The 27,390-nt window shown below is 41.7% G+C and overlaps 3 protein-coding genes across 5 annotated transcripts; 2 read left to right on the plus strand and 1 right to left on the minus strand.

Annotated features, from left to right (window-relative positions):
• Positions 1-285: 285 nt before the first annotated feature.
• Positions 286-11,340, minus strand: LOC139388004 (symplekin). 2 transcript variants are annotated; one of them, XM_071134485.1, is made up of 27 exons: positions 11,203-11,340; positions 10,867-10,977; positions 10,686-10,751; positions 10,276-10,329; positions 9,349-9,422; positions 9,100-9,226; positions 8,745-8,994; positions 8,137-8,307; positions 7,689-7,928; positions 7,392-7,543; positions 7,148-7,298; positions 6,745-6,973; positions 6,483-6,633; positions 5,708-5,943; positions 5,520-5,601; positions 5,299-5,412; positions 5,071-5,218; positions 4,820-4,980; positions 4,572-4,680; positions 4,358-4,458; positions 3,870-3,960; positions 3,685-3,786; positions 3,360-3,547; positions 1,587-1,763; positions 1,334-1,429; positions 995-1,225; positions 286-747 (listed from the first exon to the last, which is right to left on the minus strand). In XM_071134485.1, exons 1-27 carry the CDS (start codon positions 11,224-11,226, stop codon positions 580-582), a joined length of 3,804 nt encoding a protein of 1,267 aa, XP_070990586.1. In that variant the 5' UTR covers positions 11,227-11,340; the 3' UTR covers positions 286-579. The 2 variants fall into 2 exon arrangements, with proteins under 2 accessions (XP_070990586.1, XP_070990589.1); XM_071134488.1 differs by having other exon boundaries at positions 10,867-10,974; positions 11,203-11,330.
• Positions 11,341-11,829: 489 nt separating this feature from the next.
• On the plus strand, positions 11,830-21,225 carry LOC139388654 (heterogeneous nuclear ribonucleoprotein U-like 1 like). The gene is made up of 16 exons (XM_071135467.1): positions 11,830-11,910; positions 12,353-12,612; positions 12,842-13,198; positions 13,307-13,544; positions 13,649-13,722; positions 15,235-15,374; positions 15,506-15,605; positions 15,716-15,828; positions 15,932-16,198; positions 16,329-16,451; positions 16,542-16,670; positions 18,023-18,191; positions 18,889-19,158; positions 19,233-19,399; positions 19,832-20,041; positions 20,143-21,225. The coding sequence occupies exons 2-16, from the start codon at positions 12,390-12,392 to the stop codon at positions 20,260-20,262; spliced, it is 2,700 nt and encodes an 899-aa protein (XP_070991568.1). The 5' UTR covers positions 11,830-11,910; positions 12,353-12,389; the 3' UTR covers positions 20,263-21,225.
• A 395-nt stretch (positions 21,226-21,620) lies between these two features.
• LOC139388002 (protein FAM98B) lies at positions 21,621-25,727 on the plus strand. 2 transcript variants are annotated; one of them, XM_071134482.1, is made up of 8 exons: positions 21,621-21,782; positions 22,020-22,126; positions 22,648-22,743; positions 22,853-23,121; positions 23,223-23,303; positions 23,413-23,529; positions 24,861-25,007; positions 25,111-25,727. In XM_071134482.1, the coding sequence occupies exons 1-8, from the start codon at positions 21,718-21,720 to the stop codon at positions 25,285-25,287; spliced, it is 1,059 nt and encodes a 352-aa protein (XP_070990583.1). In that variant the 5' UTR covers positions 21,621-21,717; the 3' UTR covers positions 25,288-25,727. The 2 variants fall into 2 exon arrangements, with proteins under 2 accessions (XP_070990583.1, XP_070990584.1); XM_071134483.1 differs by having other exon boundaries at positions 21,724-21,782; positions 22,624-22,743.
• The last annotated feature ends 1,663 nt before the right edge of the window (positions 25,728-27,390 follow it).

Consider the following 27,390-nt stretch of genomic DNA (forward strand, 5'->3'; position numbering starts at 1 on the left):
ATCCAAGTTCCTTACCAGAAAGTCCACGTTACCAGCGGCCTGTTTCTAGGGTAAACAATACTGTTGCTGTGGTACTTCACGCATAGAATGTCCACCAGTCGCAGCATATCCTCCACTCCTAACAGTCTTTAAAAATGTAATGACATGCAGGATCTTGCTGCAGGTTGTTAATCGAAGCATGAAATAAAGGTTGAATTCACTGACCACCTTTGACAGAGTTGATCAGTACACATATGCATATGCTATACCTAGTTGTATAACTAGGGCCCAATAAAAAGACATGGAACAAATAAACAAAAATCTTTTATTTTCATGACAAATACATTTTCTATTAAGGACTTTCAAAAGTAAAATAAATTGTAGTAAATATTTTTCCTGACTATAGTTCCGCAGTGCATTTCGCAATTTCGACAAATACAAAACTAAGGACACATAACATAGATATTTTTGGATGACCAAGAATGTGTATGTTCAAGAGGTTCATACAGGTAAGAGCCAGTACAAACACAGAGGTGAAGTCAAAACAATTTCGCAACGGTTCATTATAGTCTACTTTATGACTTCTCCTTAGATGGAACATCATTCTGTATCTCCTGTGCCAGTCTCAGGTTCTGTGGTACCTTCTTCGGTGACATCCTTTAATTGGTCAGTGACATCTGAAGGTTCAGTAGGTGCCTCCTCCATTGGTTCCTCCACGGTCTCTATAGGATCCGGAGTGGGGTTTTCTTCCACTACTGGCAAATCCACCTGGTAGAAAACATCATTGATTAGAGTTATATTATACACACACACACTATCTATCTATATGTAATAATATTTCAGCATGGCTTTTATACGTGCTATTTTGAGGGGAAGCTCAGTGACTGTAGATTATTCTGCTGGTTGTCAGTTGCAAGACACCAGTTGTGTCAATCTACACCTTTTCAAAACATTCCACATAAATACAACCAACTTCTGTAACGGCGACAAAAGGATGACAATAGTCTCGACTTACCTGTAAAGTGGTGTCTGCAGTTTCCTCTTGACAAGCGGGGGCCGTCTCTCCTTCCTCCATGGGCTCCTCTTCCTCTTTTTTACTTGGCAGATACTGCTGGAGTGCTGGCTCTGGATCTCTCAGCGGTATTGGAATAGGTTCTGCCCGTACTGGAGGGGTTGCAACAGGTGTGAAGGTTGCAACGGGTGTAATGGTTACATTGGCTGCGATGGTTGCAATGGGTGTCTCAACCTGTATGTAGTGAAAGAAGGGTGGTATAGAGAACAAAATAAAGTAAAAGACAGAGTTTAAACATGACAATCATTAGTGACAGACATCTGTTGTTTCTGTGCCCATTACCTGTCTCTCCAATACTACAGGCTGCATGGCCTCTGGTTCTGGCTGCTTGCTGTTGGCCTCCAGGACTGTCATGATGGAGGCGGGAATGTGGGCTTGCTGTAACAACAACCAGGGAAGGTTTTGTTATGAGAGACTGATAAATAGGGAGCTGGATCAGTTTGATAAACAATAGACTTTCTTACACTGGTGCATTTCATTGGTATGAGCTTAAAATGTCTCCCACTAAAATAAAGAGATAACGTTAGCTAGCTACCTGGTGGGGGGTGAAAGAGTGTACGTGCTGTAGAAGAGGTTCCCTCATCTCCGGGCAGCGCTCAAACACACTGGTAAGCTGGGCTGGTGGGAGCTGCAGCAGCACGCTGTAGGACTGCGGCTTGGTCCTCTGGCAGCACTTCACAAAGCCCTCCCACACCTTAGGATACTTCCACACCTGCACAACAAACAGAGACACATATGTATATACAGTAGCAGTCAGAAGTTTGGACACACCTGCTCATTCAAGGGGTTCTCTTTATTTGTACTATTTTCTACATGGTAGACTAATAGTGAAGACATCAAAACTATGAAATCACACGTGGAATAATGTAGTAACCCCAAAAAAGTGTTAAACAAATCTAAATATATAGCATAGTCATTTACAACATTAACAATGTACATAGAATTGGTCAGAAATACAGTGGACATTGTTAATGTTGTGAATGACTATTGTAGCTACAAACGGCTGATTTTTAATGGAATATCTACATAGGCATACAGAGGCCCATTATCAGCAACCATCACTCCTGTGTTCCAATGGCACATTGTGTTAGATAATCCAAGTTTATCATTTTAAAAGGCTAATTGATCATTACAAAACCCTTTTGCAATGATGTTAGCACAGCTGAAAACTGTTGTCCTGATTAAAGAAGCAATAAAAGTGTCTTTCTTTAAACTAGTTGAGTATCTGGAGCATCAGCATTTGTGGGTTTGATTACAGGCTCAAAAGGGCCAGAAACAAAGATCTTTCTTCTGAAAATCGGCAGTCTATTCTTGGTCTGAGAAATGAAGGCTATTCTGTGTGAGAAATTGGCAAGAAACTGAAGATCTCATACAACGCTGTGTACTACTCCCTTCACAGAACAGGGCAAATGGGCTCTAACCAGAATAGAAAGAGGAGTGGGAGGCCCTGGTGCAGAACTGAGTAAAATGACAAGTACATTAGAGTGTCTAGTTTGAGAAACAGATGCCTCACAAGTCCTCAACTGGCTGCTTCATTAAATAGTACCCGCAAAACACCAGTCTCAATGTCAACAGTTTAGAGGTGACTCCAGGATGCTGGTCTTCTAGGAAGAGTTGCAAAGCAAAAGCCATATCTCAGACTGGCCAATAAAAAATAAAAGATTACGATGGGCAAAAGAACACAGGCACTGGACAGAGGAACTCCGCCTAGAAGGCCAGCATCCCAGAGTCGCCTCTTCACTGTTGACGTTGAGATTGGTGTTTTGCGGGTACTATTTAATGAAGCAGCCAGTTGAGGACTTGTGAGGCATCTGTTTCTAAAACTAGACATTCTAATGTACTTGTCCTTTTGCTCAGTTGGGCACCGGGGCCTCCCACTCCTCTTTCTATTCTGGTTTGACCCAGTTTGCGATGTTCTGTGGAGGAAGTAGTACTCAGTGTTGTACAAGATCTTCAGTTTCCTGGCAATTTCTCAGATGGAATAGCCTTCATTTCCCAGAACAAGAATTGACTGACGAGTTTCAGAAGAATATTATTGGTTTCTGTCCATTTTGAGCCTGTAATCGAACCCACAAATGCTGATCAATTGATGTTATTCTAATGGACAATTATTTTAGCTTTTCTTGCAAAAACAAGGAAATTCTGAAGTCACCCCAAACTTTTGAACGGTAGTGTATAATAACATATAGCAGGTTACCGGCATCCTGTGTTCTTAAACAGCAAAGCCGTCAAATCAAGTCTGTGTCTAAATGTTGAGTGCTAAGCAACTGAATGCTCAGTGTAGGAGAAACACTCCTAGTTTACTGACCTGCTTGACAATGAGTCGGGACAGGATGTTCATAACGAAGCCTCCCAGGCGGGGGTACATGCTGAGGGACTGGATAACTGTTCTCATCAGCAGAATGGGGAGAGGACTCTGCTCCATCAGCTGCTGCATTACCACAGCCAGGACCTCTGACGTGTACACATTCTTCTCCCCAAAACACAGGTTGGTGGCTGCAGACATGGACACACAAATAATACACTTTGATCAACTCAGACATGTTCCAACAGAAAAATATCACTGGTGACAATGTGTAACAGTGTACCAGAGAAAACAAAACTGAATGGTTGTTAGGTAGAAGACAACTTACCTTTTATGATGGACTTCATGTCACACTTTGTTGAGTCAACATTGTGTAAAGAAATGAGAAGCTCGCCAGGGGTGAGAGGAGACATTGAGGAACTACCCTCGCCTAGTAACGAGAGATGACAAGTGTTATTACATGTCATTCACACTTGTGACATACAATCACTGGAAGATGTGATGGGATCTTACTATGCTGGGTGCCCAGGAGACGGTTGAAGACTTCCTTCACCACAATGGGGTTGAGCTTGATAAGCTTGGGAAGAGCCTGGGTCACCTCTTTCTGTACACAGAAACACAGCGAACTCTGTTTATGATATATCCTGATTGCCCAGTCACTTTAACCCCTACCCATATGTACATACTGTGTTACCTCAATCTCGTACCCCTGCACATTGACGAGGTACTGGTACTCCTTGTATATAGCTTTGTTATTGTTTCCATTGTTACCGTTTCCTTTTTTATTTAGCAAATACGTGTCTTACATTTTAATTCTGCATTGTTGGAACGGGCTTGTAATAAGCATTTCACGGCAAAGTCCACACATGTTGTACTAGGCACAAGCGACCAATAAAATTTTATTTCATCAAATTAACACCGCTCCTGTTGTTTTAATGTCACATTTATCTCCCTATTGTAGCACTTTGTGAAAGACACCATTGTTTTTTTGAGGAACTTACCTTTTCCAGGCCGTTGATGACAGGAATTAGGAAACGAACATCGGGCACTCGTTTGTGATACAGGTCCCTCACTCTCTCTACCAACTCTGGTGACGGAGGCACTAAGGAAAGACAAGAGTCCATGTAGAAGCTGACATTCCCGTCTCATCTCCCTTCTGCCAAGCACACAGACCATCTGCGAATAAGCTGGGCAGTGGAGTGAAATACACTTTACCTTTATCAGTGAGAATGTGCAGGCAGCGAGTGACCAGAGTCTCTGCTCCTTTAGGACAGTTTTCAACCAACAGCAGAAGCTGTGGAGACTTCATCCCCATTCCACGGATCTATTGGGCAGGGAGAAAACTCACGAACACACACTGGTAGACAAGCAAGCCAAACGGCAGAGAGGACCAAAGACTGGTGCAGGGAGAGTGAAAGGAATTAGACAAAACTAAAGAGAGTGGGTAAGAAGAAGGGGCTTACTGGCTGCTCTATCACTCGAAGCACACTGCGCTTGATGTCGGCAATGGCTTCAGTGTAGACAGAGGCCAGCTCATGAACCAGGCGGTGGTTGAGAGGCAGAAGGGACAGGTAGAGGTACAGGCACTGCCTAACTGTGTCCTCTGTCCAGGGGGAGGCCACCTCTGTGGGAGTGAGAGGGACAAACAATTGTTAGGTCAGTGGGGAAGAGAGACATTGCCGTGTGTGTATAAAAGTTAAACTGGAAGTCAAACCTGTATCCTTGTCAGCCCCAAAAAGTAACGACGGAGGGTTAGGGTGTACGAGGAGCTGCATGTAGTTCAGGGCAAACTTCTCAATATAGTCCCTCAGCTGGTCTTTCTCATACATCCGCTTTATGAAGGACAGTGCATTGGAGCGCACCTGGACAGAAAACAGTTAACGAAAGAAAAACACAAGCCAGCAGCAACAGAGACTCAGTTTTGTTCATTTTACTACGTTACCTTCTCCTTTTCATGTGAGCTGAGATCCAGAAGCACATGGAGATACTGGAACTGCCTTGAGGGCCGTTTTACAATCAGCTCTTTTAGAGTAGTCATGCCGAGGTACACCCGCGACTGAAACGCATTCAACCAGAAAGGAAATCACTAGTGGCATGATGACAGAGCCGGTACGTCTGTTGAATTATTTGCTCAAGTTTAAAAGACCAATCAAATGTCATTACCTCATCTTCACAGTACCGTCGTATTACTTCCAAAGCAGACTCTGTAATTAACGGAGCCTCCAGCACAATCTTTGTGAAAAGCCTAGGAGAAGGGATAGAAATGGATAGGAAAGTGGATTAGATAATTGCTATTTGACTGCGGAGCCCTTTAGCTGGTGTCCACAGAAGAACAACGTAACTGTCCTCACCCATCCCTCTGCTCGGGCTTCTCCTGCAGGCCGGACAGTAGAGTGAAGAGGCAGTGGTCGTAGCTGTCCAACAAGCCAGTGGGCTGCTGACTGAGGTATGTGTTATACTCCTGGTAGAGAAGAGAGAAGGCCAGGTCGCTCCTGGTCCTAATGTCCTCCAGAATGAACTCCAGCACATCATCCTTCATCATCCCCTCAAACTGAGTCACAAGTCTGGACAGCAGCTTCACGCGCACCTGCCAGGAAGAGCACATATATATTTATATTCCGGACTCAGACATCACTCGTTCTAATATTTCTAGATTTCTTCATTTGAAGCAATACAACTAATTATACTGTACTTCACCTCCAGCCAGTTCACCACTTATTCAAAACCAGATTCTGTACTCAAAATAGGGAGACCAAGATAATTTTCTGGGGCATTGATAAAAAAAAAACCTTGCTTCAGGTATCATACACATAAGTATGTGATCTTGTGTTTAATCTCACTGTAGTACCATACCATTCTAATATTTCTAGATTTTTTTCATTTTTATTTGGGGGATTTGCATGTATTGTTAGATATTAATGCACGGTTGGAGCTAGGAACATAAGCATTTTGATACACCCACGATAACATCCGCAAAATGTGTACGAGGCCAATCAAATATGACATATGTCTACATCATAGACTTAAATAAGATGTTTGTCTCTTCCTATAGATGTTAGTTACTATGGAAATTGAGGCCTTTTATTACTTCTATACTGGAGAGGAAGAATGTTTTGAAACACTCACATGGGCCATCCCACTCTGTGCTATAGCTTTTTCTGAGTGCAGGATGCGCTTGACAGCCATGTTGGTCAACTTTTCAAGCTGGGTGTCTGTCAAAGGCTGGATCACATCAGCTAATCTGAACACTTTCCTCTTCCCACTTGTCCCGGGTGTTCTAAAAAAAATCAAATCAAATAAAAAGCCACAAATGAAACAGTCAGAATGGTTAAATGGCAGGGTACTGGGTTTGCTTTTATGTGTGATAGTTGTACTGCTTCAGACTCACTTGATCTGTGTGGAGGGGAGGATGGGCTCAGGCAGCCTCTTGACCTGGGGGGCTTCCCCCGTTTCAGTTTGGCTCTTATCTCCATAGCCTCCTCCAACCACAGAGATGGCTTGACCCATAACTGGTACTTTACGCTTGATGAGCAGGTCTTTGGAGGACTCCCCTATGCCTTCATCCATGCCCTCCTCCTTTCCAGCCTTCTCATCTCGTGCTTTGCACTGCTCCAGTCCTAAGGGATAGATTGGAGAAGATTTTATTAGAATTAAGAATTTGGAGAACAGATTTTCAGAAATGAAAATCAACATTTCCATCTTTGAAATCTGTGAATTGGGTGGCCCATTATGCTCAGTCATTTTGCTATCTTTATTTCATTGTTCTAGTTCCTTCTCCCTCTCCCTTTAACCTGGTCCAACTCCCGCTGCTGTCATCTGAGTGGCCATCATTCTGGCCAAGTGTTTGATTTGGGCATCTGTTCCTGCAGACTCCACTGGTGTGTATGTGGCCTGGAAGGATGCTGGCATGACATCAGGCAAGTACACCATGCTGATTAGAACCTGTATGTGGAAGAGGAACACAAACATGAGAATGGCCCTCACATCCTCCAGGTGTCAAAAATGAATAAATCACATTCTACCACAGCAGTTTACCAGATTGGCCACGTTCTCTGGGGAGAGCAGGGGGCGCAAGAACTCTGCAGTGAGGTCGATGGCTGACTGGACTACTGGCACAGAGGAGGGCTTGGAGATGGAAGGGGGGGCTGGCTCTTCTTTATCTTCATCATCTTCTATAAGAGCAGGCTCTGAAAGTAAGACAACATTAGATTACAGATCTAGCATATGGAACCGCAGGTTGATTCTGGATTTATGGGGTGTGGGAGTCAACTAGGTACTTCTAAAAAAGGTATCAGTCTGAATGGTAACCGGTGCAATATCTTCACAACTAACCAATCTTGAGCTTTTTGCCCTCTGTGTATGGCTCATGGCGGGGCCTTTTGCGCGGTTCACGTGGGGCTGGCGTGTGACGGGTTATTTCATTCTGGGACATCCCCAGGTCTAGGAGCAGAGTGCTGATTTGTCCCTGGAACTCCAGGCTGCAGGGGTGCTTGAGCACTGCCATCAGGTGTAACTTTAGATTCTTGCGTACACTGCTCACCTGAGACTTGGCCAGTGTTGGGGGTAGGTTGGCTACAAAAACAAGTGAAATATGATTTAAATTATACTGAACTTCACCTCCATCCAGTTCACTTACTCAAAATCAGATTCTGTACTCAAAATAGGAGACCAAGATCAATTTCTAGGGCATCGATAAAGAAAGAAAAATGTACTTTGCTTCAGGTATCATACACATAAGCTTGAGATCTTGTGTTTAATCTCACTGTAGTACCATACTGACCATGCAGAGTCTCATAAGCCTGGACCACTTCAGACATAAACATAGGCCTCTGTCGGGCCAGTGTGGCCAGGGAACCCAGGGCTGTGGTCAGGTTGATGCTGGAGATAGCAGGGTGGACCATGAACTTCAGAAGCTGCTCCAGCGCAGACTTGCCCTCCCCACACAGGGTATCTTAGGAAGACATTGCAGACACTGTGTAAGGTGAATCAAGACATGTAGAGACAGCAATGCTAAAGTTAAGCAATAAAGCACGAGGGGGTGTGGTATATGGCCAATATATCACGGCTAAGTGATGTTCTTATGCACGAAGCAATGCGGAGTGCCTGGATACAGCCCGTAGCTGTGGTATATTGGCCATATACCACAAACCCCAGAGGTGCCTTATTGCTATTATAAACTGGTTACCAACATAATTAGAGCAGTAAAAATAAATGTTTTGTCATACGGTCTGTTATAAATTGGGTGGTTTGAGCCCTGAATGATGATTTTCTGAAAGCCGTTTACCACCCAGTTTATAATCCTGCACAACACATTGGGGAAAACGCAACTGAAAATGTATGTATGTAAAGCTTTAAAATGTCCCGGTAAAGAAAATAATCCCCTCTCACCGTAGCGGATATAGGCATGGTCTTTGGAGATTTTATCCAGGCTGATGTCTCCTTCTTGGCGCTTGGGAGTGTCAGAGTCTGACGTCCTCGGTGAAAGAGTGATGATGAGAGACTCTGTGAACTTGATAGCATGAGTGCGGACTCCATCATTGTCAACTTCCAGCATAGCCAGAACTTCCTCCTTCATCTGAGTCACCATGTCCCAGCATGCTTCCTGCATGTCTGACATGGTCTTGGAACGCACAAACCACTGGCATAGAAAACAAGCAAGCCTCAGTACAGCAACACACATGGGTACATAATATGGGTTGAATGGGATAACAATGAGAAGGCATTGATTAATGAAAGTGTGTACCTGCAGCGCCACTTTGTAGAGCTGAGTGAGTGTGAGGATAGCCTTCTTCACCACATTGACACTTTCGTCCTTCAGCAGCATGTTCAGGTTGGCAATCAGTTTAAGCAGGAGCTCGTTGTCCCTCTTACTGTTAAGACAAAAACAACCCAAGTTAAAAATATCACATTTATTGAACATGACTATCGTGAACTTGATATTCTAACAACTGTTCTATATATGTGTGTGTGTGTGCGACTGATGAACACTTACCATGCTTCCTCAATGAAGCCAATGACAAACTTTCTTACTTCCATTGACTTATCTGTCTGAAAGGCTATGATCTCCTACAGACACAGGGTGACAATGAGAGACAGAGAGAGAACACATTTTACACTTAAACAATAAGGCCTGATGGGGTGTGGTATATAGCCAATATAACACAGCTAAGGGCTGTTTTTATTCACGACGCAACGCAGAGTGCCTGGATATAGCCTTTAGCCGTGGTATATTGGCCATATATCCCAAACTCCAGAGGTGCCTTATTGCTATTATAAACTGGTTATACGGTCTGATATACCACGGCTTTCAGACAAATTAGCATTCAGAGCTCGAACCACCCAGTTTATTAAAAGTGCTTTTACAACTGGTGTTAACCTAGCTGAGAAACGCTCAACTTTGTTATATTATATCAAGGCGGAGTTGGTCGCACGGTTTGCTAGCAACAACATTGCGTCACCATCAGTCAATACTTGTAAAATGACAATTCTGAAAAAGCTTACCTGTACCTATGTTTCTCCGCAGTCCTTTCGCAGGGTGCTGAAATTCCTACTTTTAATAAAAACTTATTGAATACAACCAATGACTTTTTCCTCATGTGTTGCACAACTCAGCGCGAGTGCACGTGCCAATTGAATCTCAGGTCACATGGTGTCAAGGCCACTAGGTCTCCAGTTGAGCAACACAAATTAGGAAAAAGTCAGTGGTATTCGATAAAAGTTATACAAGACAAACATAGGTACAGGTAAGCATTTTCAGAATTGCCATTTTTACAAGTATCGACTGATGGTGACTCAATGTTGTTCCTAGCAAATTGTGCAACCAGTTATCAAAACTCAACTCCGCCCTCGATACAAGAGAATGGAGCGGAGCGTTCCTCGGCTAGTGGTAACCAATATACATCTATAACTACATACTTACATCTAAGAAATTGTCAAGTAAAGAGGGGTCCTTGTTGATGATCAATTCCTGGACCTGAATAATGAAAAGACACTTTTAAATATTATATATTTAAAAATATATTTTTTACCTTTATTTAACTAGGCAAGTCAGTTAAGAACATTCTTATTTACAATGACGGCCTACCGGCGAACAGTGGGTTAACTGCCTTGTTCAGGGGCAAAATGACAGATTTTTACCTTGTCAGCTCGGGGATTCAATCCAGCAACCTTTTGGTTGCTCTAACCACTAGACTACCTGTCGCCCCATATATATTACAGGTCTGAAGAAAAGGGTAGAATGTATAGCCGTCCTAACATTCCTATCTGATCCCTTGAAGGAGCTTATTACTGATGGCCTTATACTGGCCTGCCAGAGAGCTGATCACAAACCTGTTTGAGAACCGTGAGTTTGCTGTCTGTAGCAATAAGAGCTGCTTGGTTCAGGAGATCAACAACCTGTGGGTTGAGAACAGACAATCAGGTACATATGTTGGAACTATCAAACATAGATAATTTGACGCGATTTTATTCAAATATGGACCAAATCATTCCAAGGTTTGTTCGGGGATACCTTTTCACTGGTGGTCATATCGACAATAGCCGTGTCCTCGTCTTCATTGAAAAACTGTGATGCCACACTGGTCCTCACACCAGCACTTTCTCCGTTATTTGAGGCCATCTTCTAAACATACACGGAAACAAAGTTAAATTAAATAAAAACATTAAATGAACTTACTAGTTAGTTACATGCGATGCAAAAATAAGTGCAAACCCTGGCGCACTTTGGTTAGAAACACAACGTTAGCCGGCTATGCTAGTTAGGTGACGGAACTTAGCCGTCACCTGCCCTGCAAAATAACTTTACTGACAACAACAATTACAGCACAAAATGAGGAAAACACATTACCTTATTAGATCCTTTATTATTCATAAATTAAAATGAAATATTTGCACTGGTGTGACGAGTAACAAGGGCGCAACTTCGCTAATACACCGCCATATTTGGCGGAAGTACTAATAATGCAGCTGTGCAACAAAAGCTTCCATCGGCTGCAACAACAGTTGGGTGTTTTAAGTTCCCCTATACGCATAACTAGATACATTTACCAAACAAATGGGCAAATATCTAGGATTTTAAACCCCTGAACCTATTATATACAGATGTTTTATTTATGTTTTTATGTGCAAAATTGTAGCCTATAGAAGGACACGTGAGGTAAACCCATACAACTTGTAAAGGGTTGCAAACTGTACATAAAAAAACACTTGTCGGGATATTTAAATAAAAAAAATACAGTACACCAAAGGTACTGATAGCCAACCCATTTCATCTGTCTGAACCATAGACCTAACATAATAACGTATATATTTAATTGCTTGCAATAATTGTATTACGCTGTAACAAACAGCAACCCTTCCTCGCCCTCTGCTGCCTGTAGAGAGGCACAGCAACTGGAACACTGTTGTTCAAATATTACCTACAAGGCCTCTAGCCAATCACAGAGCAGACGGCAAGCGCTAACCTTTTCTGGCTACAACAGAATCGTCCATTTTGTTTCAGTTGAGTTGGTCGCTGCATGAATCAAGCAAGGAAATTATAAGAGTGAGAAAAGAGGTTAGTAATGCACGCTACTGTATTTTGAATGTAAACTCGCATGATTTACAAATAGTAGCGACGCTAGCTATCATGCACATTTGTTTGTATACAGCTAGCTAGCTATGACGTTTCAGAATCCGTTGTTTTGGTGTCCGACCTTAGGTGACTATCCTGTAAAAATGTGCCTAGTTGCTAATGCTAACTACCGGTAGTTGGCAAGCAATACCGGCGTAGCAAATACCGTAGTGAAGTCTATAATGTAACTAGGAACTAGCTAGTTTTATGAAAACTGTTGGCTTTGGACCTATGCGTTGTTTTGCCGGGGATTTTATGTTTCTGTTAACAGGAGCGATGCCCATGTAAGATTTTGTAATGCAACGAAATGGCTACAGTAGCAAACATTGCCAATGCTAGACGTCTACTAAACTACATTCCTTGTCTGTAAACTAATTTCTTACAGATTGGAATTTCTGATCACTGAATAAGTTGCATGAAAGATGAGTGGAATCAATGTGAAGAAGCTCAAAGTCAATGAGCTGAAAGAGGAACTTCAGCAGCGAGGCCTGGATACTCGTGGGCTGAAGGCGGATCTTGTCATAAGGTTGCAATCAGCACTTGAGGCCGAGGCTGCAGGTGAAGAGGGCGGGCCACCGACTGCTGATGTTGGGGGGGATGAGGAACACGATATTGGCGCAGATGGCGACGACTACTCAGATGAAGGTAAACAAATATTTAGGGGTTTCTATGTGTATGTAGACAGTTGTACGATTTCACTGGTAGAGCCACGTTGACTGTTGTTCACAGATTTCCCGTTTTTAAATGGGGCTGGTACTGTTTGTTTCAACGTGACTAGTGGGCTGTCAATTGTAAACATGCGGATGAAACTGCTGTTATACCAAAGTTGTAAATCAAGCAGGTTGTGATACTGACACTATGTTTTCCATACTAGTTAAAGATGATGGGGAAGAAGACCAAGATGGTGAGGACGATGAAGTACAGTTTGTCCCGCAGGCTAAAGAAGAAAAGTTTAATGAGGAGAAAGGTGATGGTGAACATAGTGAAGATGAGCAGGAAGAAGACAGCCGGGATGGGGCACAGGAAGACAGCCGAGAAGGGGCACAGGTGTTAGAACCAGAGAGAGCAGAACCAGAGATGGAGGAACCAGAGCCTGTGCAACCAGTACTTGTGCAATCAGAGCCACCACAACCAGAGGCTATGAAACCTGAACCAGTGCAACCTAAGCCAGTGGACCCAGCATCAATTGAGCCTGAAGCAAAGTGTGTGGAGATGTCTGAAATTAAGTCAGGTCAGTAATAACATAACTCAAATGAACAGATTAGTGCTTAGTATATTCTCTTAATTCACCCTGCTGCTCACGCTGTAATTATTGACAACATTGTCCTCTTTGGTGCAGATGAGTTTGTGATGAAAGCAGATTTGAAAAAAGAGGCAGATGAACCTCTGCAGCAGGAGCAGTTGAAGAAGGAGCCAAAGCAGCCAGAGGCACATCTTCCAGATGCTGCCAATGAATGCGAGGCCATGGAGGCTGAGCAGGTGAGCCAAGCAAAAACGGAGGATGACCGATGCAACCGTAAGAGGCCATACGATGAAGGCCGTGGCTATGGCTATTATGAACACCGAGAGGAAAGAAGGTAAGTGTGGGGGAACAGGTTTGAAAACTACTTCACTAAAGTGCCTTGAAAACATTCTTCTGAACTATAGCCCTAGCTTATGCTCCACGCTCTCGCGCACACAGGGCACGTTCTCCACAGCCCCCAGCAGAGGAAGAGGAAGAAGATTTTGATGACACTCTTGTGGCTATTGATACGTGTAAGTGAAAGTACTATGTTTGTTTTGTGATGGTAGTAGGATTTGTGTTGAATGGTTTATTGTGTGCATTAACAACATACAGTTGAAGTACACTAAGTTGACTGTGCCTTTAAACAGCTTGGAAAATTCCAGAAAATTGTGTCGTGGCTTTTAGAAGCTTCTGATAGGCTAATTGACATCATTTGAGTCAATTGGAGGTGTACCTGTGGATGTATTTCATGGCCTACCTTCAAACTCAATGTCTCTTTGCTTGACATCATGGGAAAATCAAAAGAAATCAGCCAAGACCTCAGAAAAAATATTGTAGACCTCCACAAGTCTGGTTCATCCAAACGCCTGAAGGTACCACGTTCATCTGTACAAACAATAGTACGCAAGTATAAACACAATGGGACCACAGCAGTCATACCGCTCAGGAAGGAGACGTGTTCTGTCTCCTAGAGATTAAAGTACTTTGGTGCGAAAAGTGCAAATCAATCTCGGAACAACAGCAAAGGACCTTGTGAAGATGCTGGAGGAAACGGGTACAAAAGCATCTATATTGACAGTAAACGAGTCCTATATCGACATAACCTGAAAGGCCGCTCAGCAAGGAAGAAGCCACTGCTCCACAACCGCCATAAAAAGCCAGACTACGGTTTGCACATGGAGACAAAGATTACTTTTTGGAGAAATGTCCTCTGGTCCGATGAAACAAAAATAGAACTGTTTGGCCATAATGACCATCGTTCTGTTTGGAGGGAAAAGGGGGAGGTTTGCAAGCCAAAGAACACCATCCCAACCGTGAAGCACGGGGGTGGCAACATCATGTTGGGGGGGTGCTTTGCTGCAGGAGGGACTGGTGCACTTCACAAAATAGATGGCATCATGAGGAGGGAAATTTATGTGGATATATTGATGTAACATCTCAAGACGTCAGTCAGGAAGTTAAAGCTTGGTCGCAAATGGGTCTTCCAAATGGACAGTGACCCCAAGCATACTTCCAAATTTGTGGCAAAATGGCTTAAGGACAACAAAGTCAAGGTATTGGAGTGGCCATCACAAAGCCCTGACCTCTATAGAAAATGTGTTGGCAGAACTGAAAAGGCGTGTGCGAGCAAGGAGGCCTACAAACCTGCCTCCGTTACACCAACTGTCAGGAGGAATGGGCCAAAATTCACCCAACTTAGTGTGGGAAGCTTGTGGAAGGCTACCCGAAACGTTTGACCCAAGTTAAGCAATTTTAAGGCAATGCTATCAAATACTAATTGAGTGTATGTGAACTTTTGACCCACTGGGAATGTGATGAAAGAAATAAAAGCTGAAATAAATCTTTCTCTCTACTATTATTCTGACATTTCACATTGTTAAAATAAAGTGGTGATCCTAACTGACCTAAGACAGGGCATTTTTACTATGATTAAATGTCAGGAATTGTGAAAAACTGAGTTTAAATGTTTTTGGCTAAGGTGTATGTCAACTTCTGTCTTCAACTTTATTTACTTACTTGGGGGTTGGTTTTGTTTTTCACAGATAATTGCGATCTGCACTTCAAGGTATCACGTGACCGGTATAGTGGATACCCGCTCACCATCGAAGGTTTTGCATACCTGTGGTCAGGTGCACGAGCTTCCTATGGTGTCAACAAAGGGCAAGTCTGCTTTGAAATGAAGGTATTTCCTGTTTAAATGAAGTTGCATTTCACTTAGGCGCTTTGTAGATGGAATATTCAGGTTGTGTTTTCCGATTGAGGGGTCTCATCGGTTTGAGTAAATATGAATTTGGTGCATGTTTTGTTATCCAGATAAACGAGGAGATCTCTGTGAAGCACCTTCCCAGCAGTGAGCCTGATCCACATGTAGTGCGCATTGGCTGGTCCTTGGATACCTGCAACACCCAGCTCGGTCAGTTTGTGAAAATGCTTCTGTACTTGATTTTGGATTATCTCATTGTTATTGAATATTTTATGCGATTTGAAACTAACAAAAACTCATTGTTTTTGACTCTATACCAGGTGAAGAACATTTCTCTTATGGCTATGGAGGAACTGGCAAGAAATCTTCAAATTGTAAATTTGAGGATTACGGGGAAAAGTTTAGTGAAAATGATGTCCTTGGATGCTACATTGTAAGTATTTGTGATAGTACAGAAGATTCACTTAGATTCATCTGCCTAATAAAAGCTGAGTACTCAATAAGCCTAAATGTTTTCCTCTCCATGTCTGGTTCAGGACTTCGATAGCGGTGAGGAAGTGGAGATGGCCTTCTCAAAGAACGGCAAGTGGCTGGATGTGGCTTTCCGTGTGTCACGGGAGGAGTTAGCTAAACAGCCACTCTTTCCCCACGTTCTTGTGAAGAACTGTGCAATTGAATTTAACTTCGGCCAGAAAGAGGAGCCCTTCTTCCCCCTGCCTGAGGGATACACCTTCATTCAGAACGTCCCTCTGGAAAACAGGATACGGGGAACAGTTGGGCCTGCAACCAAGACTGACTGTGAGGTGAGTGTCTGCTGTATTGGTTCATTGAGTGGATTGTTGATTTGGATCATAAGACTAGATTCCTTCTGTCGTCAGTAGCTGTGAGATGCCAGGACTAATTCCTCATGTTTGTCTCTTGTTTTTACCTCAGCTCTTGATGATGGTTGGCCTGCCTGCATCTGGGAAAACCACCTGGGCCTCAAAACACGCGACAGAGCACCCTGCAAAGAAATACAACATCCTCGGCACCAATGCCATAATGGAGAAGATGAAGGTCAGTTATCTTTGTTTGAACACAGAATCCTTCAGTTTTGGGCTTTAGTGTCAAGTTCCCCACTAACGTAATGAAAACCTCCACCCTCAGGTGATGGGACTGCGTCGTCAGAAGAACTATGCTGGTCGCTGGGATGTCCTGATCCAGCAGGCCACACAGTGTCTGAACAGGTTGATCCAGATTGCTGCCCGCAAGAAGCGTAACTACATCCTGGATCAGGTATCTACTTTCTGATTTCTCACCCCATTCTATGTTAATGTGCTCAACCTCCCGCCCACTGCTGTTCACTGATGCACATGTCCATTAATGCACTCTTTGATATACTGTCTCTAGTGTAGAAGCCTTGATCAACAACTCATGGAAGTTATCACACTTTTCATTGTCCTGAACATGCTGCTGAAATCATTATTTCTGTTTTCGCTTAAATGAAAGCAGTATTGACATTGTATGTTTTTACTCAATATTTTTTATTTCCTCTCTGTATGTCCTGTTGAAAAAGAGCTCTAAGCTGTACAAATAGTCCATGTCTATAATAAGATGTTGAAAAACAAGTAAACACTGCCGGGTGGTGAGTAAGAAATACACCTTCTGTTGTTCGTTAACTGTAAGATTAGTTCAAGTTCAAACTCACATCACCTTTGATGTAAGATAGCTGATTTATACATACAGACAGCATATGGAACTTTTGAATGTTGTATGTAAAATGAATAAAACATTAAGGTAAGTGAAAACTAACATGTTTGAATTTTCAGGGCGTTTGCTCAAGTTACTCAAGGTAGGTAAGGTCTTGGACATTCTTATGGATGCCATGGAAATAGTGAGTATTGACAGGTAGGTAGTGTATGTTGTTATTGTCATGACAGATGGACTATTGACAAACAGGTAAGTTCTGGTAAGTAAATAGGGGGACCCTGTTATTGTAGGCAAGATATTACACAGCTTTATAAACTATGAATTGTTCGTTTATTCAGCCAGTTACATTAAATCAATGACCGCACAGAGAATAGTTTGAAAAGCAGTACATTGATTGCCCTAAAAGGGTTTACCCGGAGACAGTTCAATTGATTTTACAGATGTTTTTCTTCTGTTAATTGTATGAAAGTGAATGTGAGCTCTGTGGAAGAAGCGATTAACGGGAACATGCATCTATTTGCTCAAGCTTGTAAGAGTGAGCTGTCAATATGGCAAAAATAGATTCAAAGATGGAACATATTTAAAGATTCTACAATTTTTTTTGTAATGTAGTATTTTGCATTTTAAGTAGCTAACGTTCTTAGCTCTTCATTGGAAATGTTGACCGGTTGAGAACTTGCGAGAATTAACCCAATAGATGACTAACATGGGTCCCCAAAGTTCTTTCTCACAGGAAATGCATTCCAGACACAACGGTAAGTTGTGAGAGACAACCATATGTAGTTCCAGAACAGTAAATATAGGCATGAAGGAAAAAAACTCTCACTTTCATCATTGCAGGAATCCAATTTCCCTCCTATGGAACGCAAAGCTGTAACAAAACCAGACAAGTGAACAATAATGAACAGCTTCTACTTCTTTCTTGTCAACTTTGCTAGACAAATGTATATGGATCAGCCCAGAGACGAAAAATGCGTCCTTTTGAAGGTTTTCAACGCAAGGCTATTGTAATTTGTCCCACGGACGAGGATTTAAAAGAGCGAACGTTAAAGCGAACTGATGAGGAAGGGAAGGATGTGCCCGATCATGCCGTATTAGAAATGAAAGGTAGGAATTCCATGGATAACAAAATTTAAAAAGACAATGCATTTCCTATGTATTTTTATTTTTTTTATTTTATGGAAACTTGGAAGATCCCAACCGTCCCCTTCCCCTCAGAGAGCTATTCCCACTTTCCCCCTATCATCCATCATTCTCTTATTTGAACCATTTCTGTCAAACTTCTCGTTCATCTATTTAGCACTGCAAACTCAGGGTGACGTCCATTTCAAGTGTCGGTTTTGATTCTGACCCTTGAGGGATGAGATTTTAATAGAGTATCAATTTACATTTGAAACAAAACCATTGGCAGTGCAATTTCCATAACCAAGGGAGGAAATATTGAACATTTATCACTTAAGAACTGAGGACATACATACGTCCATAGGCTATGCTCCCATAGGCTATGCTTGTGATTTGCAGTTGCAAACTTTCCCCTATCTACATATCCATAACTCTCTTTAGTTTTGCTATTTTATTTTTCTCTATTTCCTTGTCCTCCCTAAACTGGAGCAAATTCTCCCCTGTCCCTTGAGGTAATGTTTTGCTCCAATTCTGGTGCAACTCCACTCTCTCCCCCACTTCCCTCTTTCCCTTTCTACCCCTTCCTATTATTGTCTATCAGATAGTAATAATGATTTTCTTTGTCTTTCGACGGCGCCGCTATACTCGTCCTGACAACGTCCAACCCCTCTGCTTCCTGTAGCCAACTTTGTGCTCCCAGAAGCTGGTGAGTTTCTTGACAACGTGACTTTCATCGAGCTTCAAAAAGAAGAGGCTGACACGCTGGTGAAGCAGTACAACGAGGAGGGCCGCAAAGCCGGCCCACCCCCTGACAAACGCTTCGACAACCGCCAGGGAGGTTTCCGTGGTCGCGATGCACCTTATCAGCGCTATGACAACCGTGGTGGCTCCCAAGGAGGAAGGGGAGGCTACCAGAGTCGTGGTGGACCCCAAGGTGGCAACTTCAGAGGAGGTGAGGAGCAAGGTTTATTTTTCTTAAATTTGTGTTATGAGCCTACTTAACTTCCTGCCCTTTATACATGACAGGCTATAACCGTGGAGGCTACCAGCAGAACCGTTGGGGAGGCAACCGGGATGGCGCAGCAGGAGGGCAACATGGCTACAACCGCAACCAACAATCTGGAGGGAGCTACAATCAACACCGCCAGGGACAATATAACAAGGGAGCCACTGGCAGTTACAGCCAAGGACAGGTAAGCTGTCTTAATATATTGGTTACTTTGTTTTTTAAGGGGAATCTTCACACATTTTTCAACTTCATATTCATCGTCTCCAGTACCACCCCAACATCAACATGTGAAAATGCTGTGTTTATGTTTTGTAGTAAAACGGATAATGACATCATCAACTAATTAGTAGGCAATGCCCACTCACAATTGGTCAAAGTCACACGACTCGCACTCATGATGTAAATGAAAACACTTGTCTTCCCATCTCTTTTTACAACAAAACATAGAAATGCACCATTTTCACACGTTGATGTTGGGGTGGTGCTGGAGACAATGAATATGAAGTTGCAAAATGTTGGTGTTTCCCTTTAAGGGCATCTCCTTATATGTGGTTCTTCCTCTGTCAACACTTCACCAGTCTTTCCAACTTTCTGACATTGTATGTGTTAACTATAGCCACAGACATACAATCAGGGCTATAATCAAGGCTACAATCAAGGCAACTACAACCAGGGTTACAACTACGGCAGCTACAGCCAGTACCCAGGTTACAGCCAGAGCTATAGCCAAACTCCTGCTGCTCCTGCCGCCGCTGCTGCTGCTCCTGCCGCCACTGGACAGACCTACAGCCAGCAGCAGCAGAACTACAACCAGCAGTATCAACAGGTGACTAGCTAGTTTCTTAGGTTGTCCCATATATCAATGTTAACCTGTCACCGGTCTAAAACTCACGTCATAATGTCTTGCTCTCTTTCCCTCTGATCCAGTATGCACAGCAGTGGCAGCAGTATTACCAGAACCAGAGCCAATGGAATCAGTACTACAGCCAATACGGCAACTATGGCAACTACAGCCAGGGTTCTCAGGGCTCCCAGGGCACGCAGTAGGCCTACAGTAGTGCACTGATGAGACGGATCCATTCCCTGAGCAGCATTCCATTGCTTATCCTGCCTGCAGGCTACACCTGTCTTTTCGTCCTCATCTCCTTAATGATTAGTCTTCCCTTTCTTATAGCTAACATTTTCAAGGTTTTCTTTTCAGGGTCTAGTGGTTTTTCTCCCTGCCTTTCTGGTATAGGATTTATTTTTTCATGTCATGCCACAACATTAGCATTGTTTTTGCAGTAGGTCCTGCAACCATTTAGTAACATTAAGCTTATTTGTCTTGCCTGTTTGTAGACCCTGGCTATTTTAAATGAGCAACAGTGGTGTAGTTTAACATGCATATGTAGTACACTTTTCAGTGTTGTGCAGTGAATGTTTATTAGAGCTCATAAAAGGTAGCTGGGATTTGCATGTGTACATTTCAATGTGTTTTTAAGAGAGATGGAAGATTGTAGGAGAACATTTTGTTTTTGTTTTAATATTTTGCTGTTTACGTGTCATTTTTAGTTTTAGATGTTAGATCAAAGAACCATACATTTTAAAGAAATTGGTGTAGAGTCTGGACTAATTATATATATAAAAAAAAATGTATCTTCAACTGTTGAGGTTTTGATTTAATCCATTAATATTTTGCCCATATTTATTGAATTAAAAGTCTTGAAGACAAACATTTTGATTACTTTTTTCTATAACCTGTATAAAGAGAGCTTGTAAAACAACATTTACCAAAATGTATTGTTTCACACCATTTAAAACGTTCTGTAACAGTGGTGGTCATCTATTGTCCCTCCAACTTGTTTTTCCAATCTTTGTGATCATTAACTAGTTTCATGTGTGGTTGTAAAACTTTTTTATACCATATACCATGTATGTAAAACAGTATCTGCATGTGGTTCTGTGTTAAATCAAAACTTACTCTTTTTGTATTTGAGAATAAAATCTGAAGACTTTGTCTCTAGTTTATATTATTTTTTTCTGTCTTGTTTCTTGATTACTGGTCACAAGTTGATTTTAATTATGGATCATTATAAGACATACATAGCTATAACAACAGATACGGTTAATTAACCCCTTTCGGCTGTGGCTATAACCTTTGAACCCTGTTTTAAGGGCACAGTGTAAAGGAGTAAAACTTATATTGCAAAATAACACCTTTAGGTAACTGATATTACGATAAAAGTCCCAATGCACAATAATTATTGCAATTTACCTACAGAAATTAACAGCTACACTGGCTCTTTCCTCAATGCATATGTCCTGTAATGCGTTATTCATAAAATGTGACATTCGCATCAAAGTGGATTGTCGATCTATTAACCTTGCCTTGAATCCATTGTATACATACAGAACCCGGAAGTACGGAGCTTCTGCAACTTTTTAACTAAACATTTGGGAAAGACGGGAAAGGATAATTACTTGTTGCGAATGCAATAGCTACATGTTTGGATACATGTTTCAATGTGTTCTATTGAGTTTGTAATGGAGAGAGATATAGGAACAATATATGCTATAAGGGCTCTTGGGTGAGTATGTAGGTTTATTTTGAAAACAGATTAGATTGTGTCTCCTACCTAGCTAACGGATGTCAGAAGCCTAGCTAGCAGACGGGATAGACAAGTAAACAGCACAAGTAGCTCAGCTAGTCGCTTAGAGGCCCAGTTTAATACGTTTGCTTTCGCTACTGTGCGTTTTCTGAACCTTATCTATCTAGTTATTACACGTGTTGCTTGATCTCGGTCATTACTTTAACATTATTTCAGGTACACAAGCAGTGTCTGTGTCAGACGGTGCAGGTGTGATGAGCTTCCTTGTCCGCTGCTCACTTGGCTGGCGTCAGAATTGAGGGCTGTCTGCACAGAGTTACAGGGTATATAACCTTACAACTAAGTCATCATGCAATTGTACATTATACAAGGGTAGCAACTAGAAGGTGCACCTACAGACACTTGCTATATTTATATATATATATATACACACACACACACACACCTACTAGTTTGGACACACCTACTAATACCAGGTTGTTGTTTTAAAAAAATGTTTTCTCTACATTGTAGAATAATAGTGAAGACATCAAAACTATGAAATAACATATGGAATCATGTAGTAACCAAAAAAAGTGTTAAATCAAAATGTTATATTTGAAATTCTTCAAAGTAGCCAACCTTTGCCTTGATGACAGCTTTGCACACACACTATATATATATATATTTATAAATGTTTTATTTTCACATACACAGGACAGGTGAAGTTAAATGTGTTGTTTTACAGGGTCAGTCATAGTAGTACGGTGTCCCTGAAGCACATTAGAGCTAAGTGCCTTGCTCAATTATGGTGTGTGTGTTTGGTACGCACGCATTTCAGACCAAAAGACTGGTATTGTCCTAGTGGGGGAGTTGCGGACCCTGCTGACCGAGCTACTTTGTCCCTACACTGCACTGACCACAGATCCACTGAGTCCTCCTCTCCTCAACAAAGTCACTGGTGAGAGATTAGGCAGGTGGGAGTTCTTGAAATGTAAAAGTGTTGAAACGAAGTGAATAATGTATGTTGTGTATTGTTGATGCTATTATCCTTATGGTCTTATTTGTAGAGTACATGGTGTCAGAATTACAAGCAGCACGTATACTTCAACATAAAGAATTACATCCAGAAGATGAGAAGAGTGAAGATAAATCTGAGAAAGAGCAGAGAGCGGAAGATCCCAGCATTGTTGATACAAAGAACTGGTGTAAAGAATATGAAGATGGCCAGGAGATGGAACAAGGTGACAGGAAGGAAGAAACAGAGCGTGAATTGGCTCTGTTGCTTCAAACCCTAAACATGGACGAGTCTTCACGGCTTATAGATGTGTGCCATCAGGTAAGGAGGAGACCGACTCAGACAGGATGTGATATGAAAAGTGTCTGTAGAATGTTGCTGTTGATACAGTGCCCACTTCTCTATCACACTTTACTATTCAGGTGGAGTCACGTCTTGCGGTATTGCCGTGTGGCGATATGACAGAACCTCTGCTGGACACTAATCTCAACTCTGAGCAATGGGTAGGTTGTCAAAGGTTCCTCATGACAGTGCTGAAGGTTGTCAGTGTATTTGGTACCTTATTTATTCACCAGATTATTCATTTCTGTATTGTTTTTTCCACCTATTTAGAGGCAAGTCCAGAAGATAAATCAGGCTCTATTAGAGGACTATCATTGTCGACGCCAAATGATGACCAAACGTTTTCAGGTCACACTTCAGTCCTTTGCCTGGGGAGAGAAGGAAAAGGTATGCAACACGGCCTCTACTAAACGTTACTTTATATGCAGGCTGAATCGATACTGAGTGTACAAAACATTACAATCACCTTCCTAATATTGAGCTGCACCCCCTTTTGCCCTCAGAACAGCCTCAATTCTTTGGTTTTGAAAGCATTCCACATGCTGGCCCATGTTGACTCCAATGCTTCCCACAGTTGTGTAAAGTTGGCTGGATGTGTCCTTTGGGTGGTGGACCATTATTCATACAAACGGGAAACTGTTGAGTTCTTGACACACTCAAACCAGTCTGCCTGGCACCTACTACCATACCCCGTTCAAAGGCACTTCAATATTTTGTCTTGCCCCTTCACCATCTGAATGGCAAACCTACACAATCCATGTCTCAAGGCTTAAAAATCATTCTTTAACCTGTCTCCTCCCCTTCATCTACATTGATTGAAGTGGATTTAACAAGTGACATCAATAAGGGGCCGTAGCTTTCACCTGTCAGTCTGTCATTGGAGAAAGCAGGTGTTCCTAATGTATGTCCATATTAAAAGCACTAGAGTGCAAATTACTTAATTGTAGTCAATGGGGCGCAAACGCAAGGCCACTTCGAGCAGAATTAACAGGCATGTGCACAGCACAGGAACAAAGTCCATTTCTATCTTCACAGCTTCATGCTGCACCCCATGTGGAACAGTCTGTAAGGCGTTGCCAGCACTGACCTTTGGATCATACCTGCTAAATATGACAGTGTGATAAGATCTCCAACTCCTAAGGACCATATTCCATCAGACCTGGGTCTCCAGAATAAGTCCCAAAAATGTTTGGAGTTGCAAGAATCAACAATTGTACTCCACAAAAATACATTACAGTATAAAACAAACATAAACATGCCCTTTTCCCTCCCCTCCCCCCTGGATACCAGGTGACAGGTTTTCATTGAATAGGGTCAGACAGAGGATCTTGAGGGAGAGTCTTCGCAGTAAACAGCAAGTTAAGGCATGTCAGTCAGGAGCAAAAAGTTGAAGTCCTCAGATGTAAAATCAAGGAAGAGGATTGAGAGTTTCTCCATGGTGACATGAGGTGTGATGAGCAACAATTTTTTGCATTCAGTGAGCATTTACTGAGAGCACAGCGAAGCGCAGGGACGAACTCAGAACCAGTAGTTCCACAGTCAGCAAAAAAATTAGGATTGACGATCTGTGTAAGTCAGCGTTAACTTTTTGCATATATATCTGAATATAGACTTGACAGTAACACAGATCCCAAAAATATATTGTTTAGTTTTATATTCCTTTATTGTTAGTAGCTACATGTATATTAATAGCAAACCTGTTTCCATGTTCTCCACAGGAGCGCAGTGAAGTGCTTGCCTCAATACCTCCACTCTCATCACTTCCCCTCATATCCCAAGTCTCCGTGTCTCTTCTGCTTGCAGCAAGAAAAGACCAATCTTACATTTTACCAGTAAAAGCAGGGGAAAGCACTAAAGTCTACAAGGTATGCTGTAGCTAACTAGCTTTGAGTTTTGTTAGATTTTTAGAATGAAGATAAAGAGATGAACTATTCTGATTATTCTGTCTTCTCCTCTGTCTCTGTGAAGGTATTGATGGGCAGTGTACCAGACCGGGGTGGACGGCCAGGAGAAATTGAGGCCCCCATGCCCATGTGGGAGGGACGGAGAGAGGGAGGGAGGGGTCGTGGAGGAGGACGTGGAGGGCCACGCGGAGGGGGTGGTCAGAAACGACAGAACTTTTCTGGAAAAAAGAGAAACAAATGAGAGTAACACAATAGGTTGTATGAAGGAAATGACAAGGTAGAATTTAGCGACATGGCGATAGAGACAAACCCACAAGCAAGAAGATTTCAATATCAAAATACATTTTGTTTAACATTTATATAATTTATGCACATCCACAAAGGTGCAGTCCTGAAATTTTGCTCAAAGTCAAATTCGACAACAAAATGTGTTGATGTGGAATTTAAATTAAATTGAAGAAATATGTTAATAAGGATAGGCTATAATCGATTTGTGATATTTTTGAGGGGGACAAATAGGAAGTTGATTATGTGGATTAAAAGAAAGTGTATTTTTTTTTAAATACTTGAGAATATATTGCTTATGTTAGAAACCTGTAGAGTCTATTTGTTTGATTGATTACTTCAATATCGTTTAAATGTCACTATCTGTTTAAATAAAGCCTTAGGTACTTCCTTGTACTTTTGTTTTATCATCATTAGAAAACACAGATATAAATGTCATAGTCCTGTATGGCAGGTATGTAGGAGGATGAAACACAACTCTGGATGAGCACCTACCTATACATTATAGTATCTTTTCCATTATATACTGACCACTTCAAATGATTAAAATATACACAGATGACTGATGGGGTCCGATGTTGAAGCCACCGTGCCTCTGTAACAGGGTTCTATTGGTGATTCCCCTTGCCACTTTTTTGTTAAGCCAATGGGTTTTGGGGTTTTATTTTTGTCTTGCCTTCACCTACTCAACATGGCATCTTATTGGCTGGTTTGCGCGGCTTGCTTACGAGGGTGGATGTTTCAGTTAGAATCGTCCCAGTAAACCAGCAGTAAGTTGTTGGTTGCAAAGCACTACGTCAAAAGTGATTATTTAAATGTACAATTCATATCAATTTGTAAATGTTATTAGAACACCACACATAAGATGTCGTTTTGGTGCATATTTGTTGTGCATTTTGTTGTAGAGAATTCCAGCTAATACTAGCTAGCAACTTACTGTGTCTGGTGGGGGGGGGGTTCGTATATTTTGTACAGTGCGTGAGTACAGAGTTGGATGGTGAGCCGTGCATTGCATGACGTGCAATTTTGTGTTGTTTCTATCAGAATAAATCTTCATGACTGATGCTACAAGTTGGAGTTCGTGTCGATGATTTATTGTACACAACGCAAGAAAAACCGAAAACACTGCACCTGCTGGAGAGGATAGATTTTGGGCCCAGCTATCCCTCTTGCTTCGTCTCTTCCTCTGTTTGAGCCGATGTCGTCGTGGATTTTGAACAGCGCGGGCCAGCCCGGTTACAAAACGAATGCAATCACTGTTCACCTGGTGCAAACTCCTCTCACCGGGGTAACCCGGGCCAGCTAATCGAATCCCCTCAGTGGTTTAATTTTGTACTTTTTATTAACAAATATCAACAAACGAGGAATAGTCACAAGCAAACAAACTATTTACATTGCCAGGAATCCTAAACAAACTAATCATATTCATTAATAATACAAGTTTTAATTGCCTGTTTGTTTTTCATTTTAGTTAAAATAGTGCCATATTGTTTAAACTAATTTATAAAGTGAAAAAAAGTTAGGTTTTGACTTAGACCATTTGGATTTGTGAATATGAAATTTACCTAGTATTATTAGCAGTTGAATTAAATTACTACATCTTTATCCATGTCAGAATGTCTGAAATAAATAATTATATCAAACCATTAAATAGTACAATCGGTCCTATTCTTTTTGTAACAAAATTCTGTATGTCAATCCAAAAAATTCTACTAGAAATACAGGCAAAAAACACATGCAAAATGGTCTCCTCCATTCCACAGAAATCACAGTTATATTCAATATTCAGCTTGAATATTTTCAAAACATGTTTCACAGGATAAATTCTATGTAACATTTTAAGTGAAACTTCCTTTACGTTGTTACTGATACAATATCTGTTAGCAATTCTCAATGCTTTCCCCCCATTGTATATTACCATAGATATTTGACCAAAATAATCTTGCTGAGGGAATTGTAGTATCACAAACAATATTCCTAATCGGTTTATTACTACATTTATCTTTGATGTTAATATTGCCAATGCATATATTTTCATGTAAATCTATGTTACTTACAT

This window comes from Oncorhynchus clarkii, chromosome 29, assembly GCF_045791955.1.
Source record: "Oncorhynchus clarkii lewisi isolate Uvic-CL-2024 chromosome 29, UVic_Ocla_1.0, whole genome shotgun sequence".
Classification (NCBI taxonomy): Eukaryota; Metazoa; Chordata; class Actinopteri; order Salmoniformes; family Salmonidae; genus Oncorhynchus; species Oncorhynchus clarkii.

Bases quoted from the DNA above. Each gene is read 5' to 3' on its own strand.
- LOC139388004 (XM_071134485.1), bottom strand. From the start codon at position 11,226: ATGAATAATAAAGGATCTAATAAG. The intron at 6,974-7,147 runs GTTAAAGGGAGA...TCTATCCCTTAG, and splicing joins AGCAGCGGGAGTTGGACCAG to GACTGGAGCAGTGCAAAGCA. The intron at 1,764-3,359 runs GTCAGTAAACTA...TTTGTTGTGCAG, and splicing joins CCCGACTCATTGTCAAGCAG to GTGTGGAAGTATCCTAAGGT.
- LOC139388654 (XM_071135467.1), top strand. From the start codon at position 12,390: ATGAGTGGAATCAATGTGAAGAAGCTCAAAGTCAATGAGCTGAAAGAG. The intron at 16,452-16,541 runs GTCAGTTATCTT...CTCCACCCTCAG, and splicing joins CCATAATGGAGAAGATGAAG to GTGATGGGACTGCGTCGTCA. The intron at 16,671-18,022 runs GTATCTACTTTC...CAACTTTGCTAG, and splicing joins GTAACTACATCCTGGATCAG to ACAAATGTATATGGATCAGC.
- LOC139388002 (XM_071134483.1), top strand. From the start codon at position 21,739: ATGGAGAGAGATATAGGAACAATATATGCTATAAGGGCTCTTGG. The intron at 23,122-23,222 runs GTAAGGAGGAGA...TTTACTATTCAG, and splicing joins TTATAGATGTGTGCCATCAG to GTGGAGTCACGTCTTGCGGT. The intron at 23,304-23,412 runs GTAGGTTGTCAA...CCACCTATTTAG, and splicing joins ATCTCAACTCTGAGCAATGG to AGGCAAGTCCAGAAGATAAA.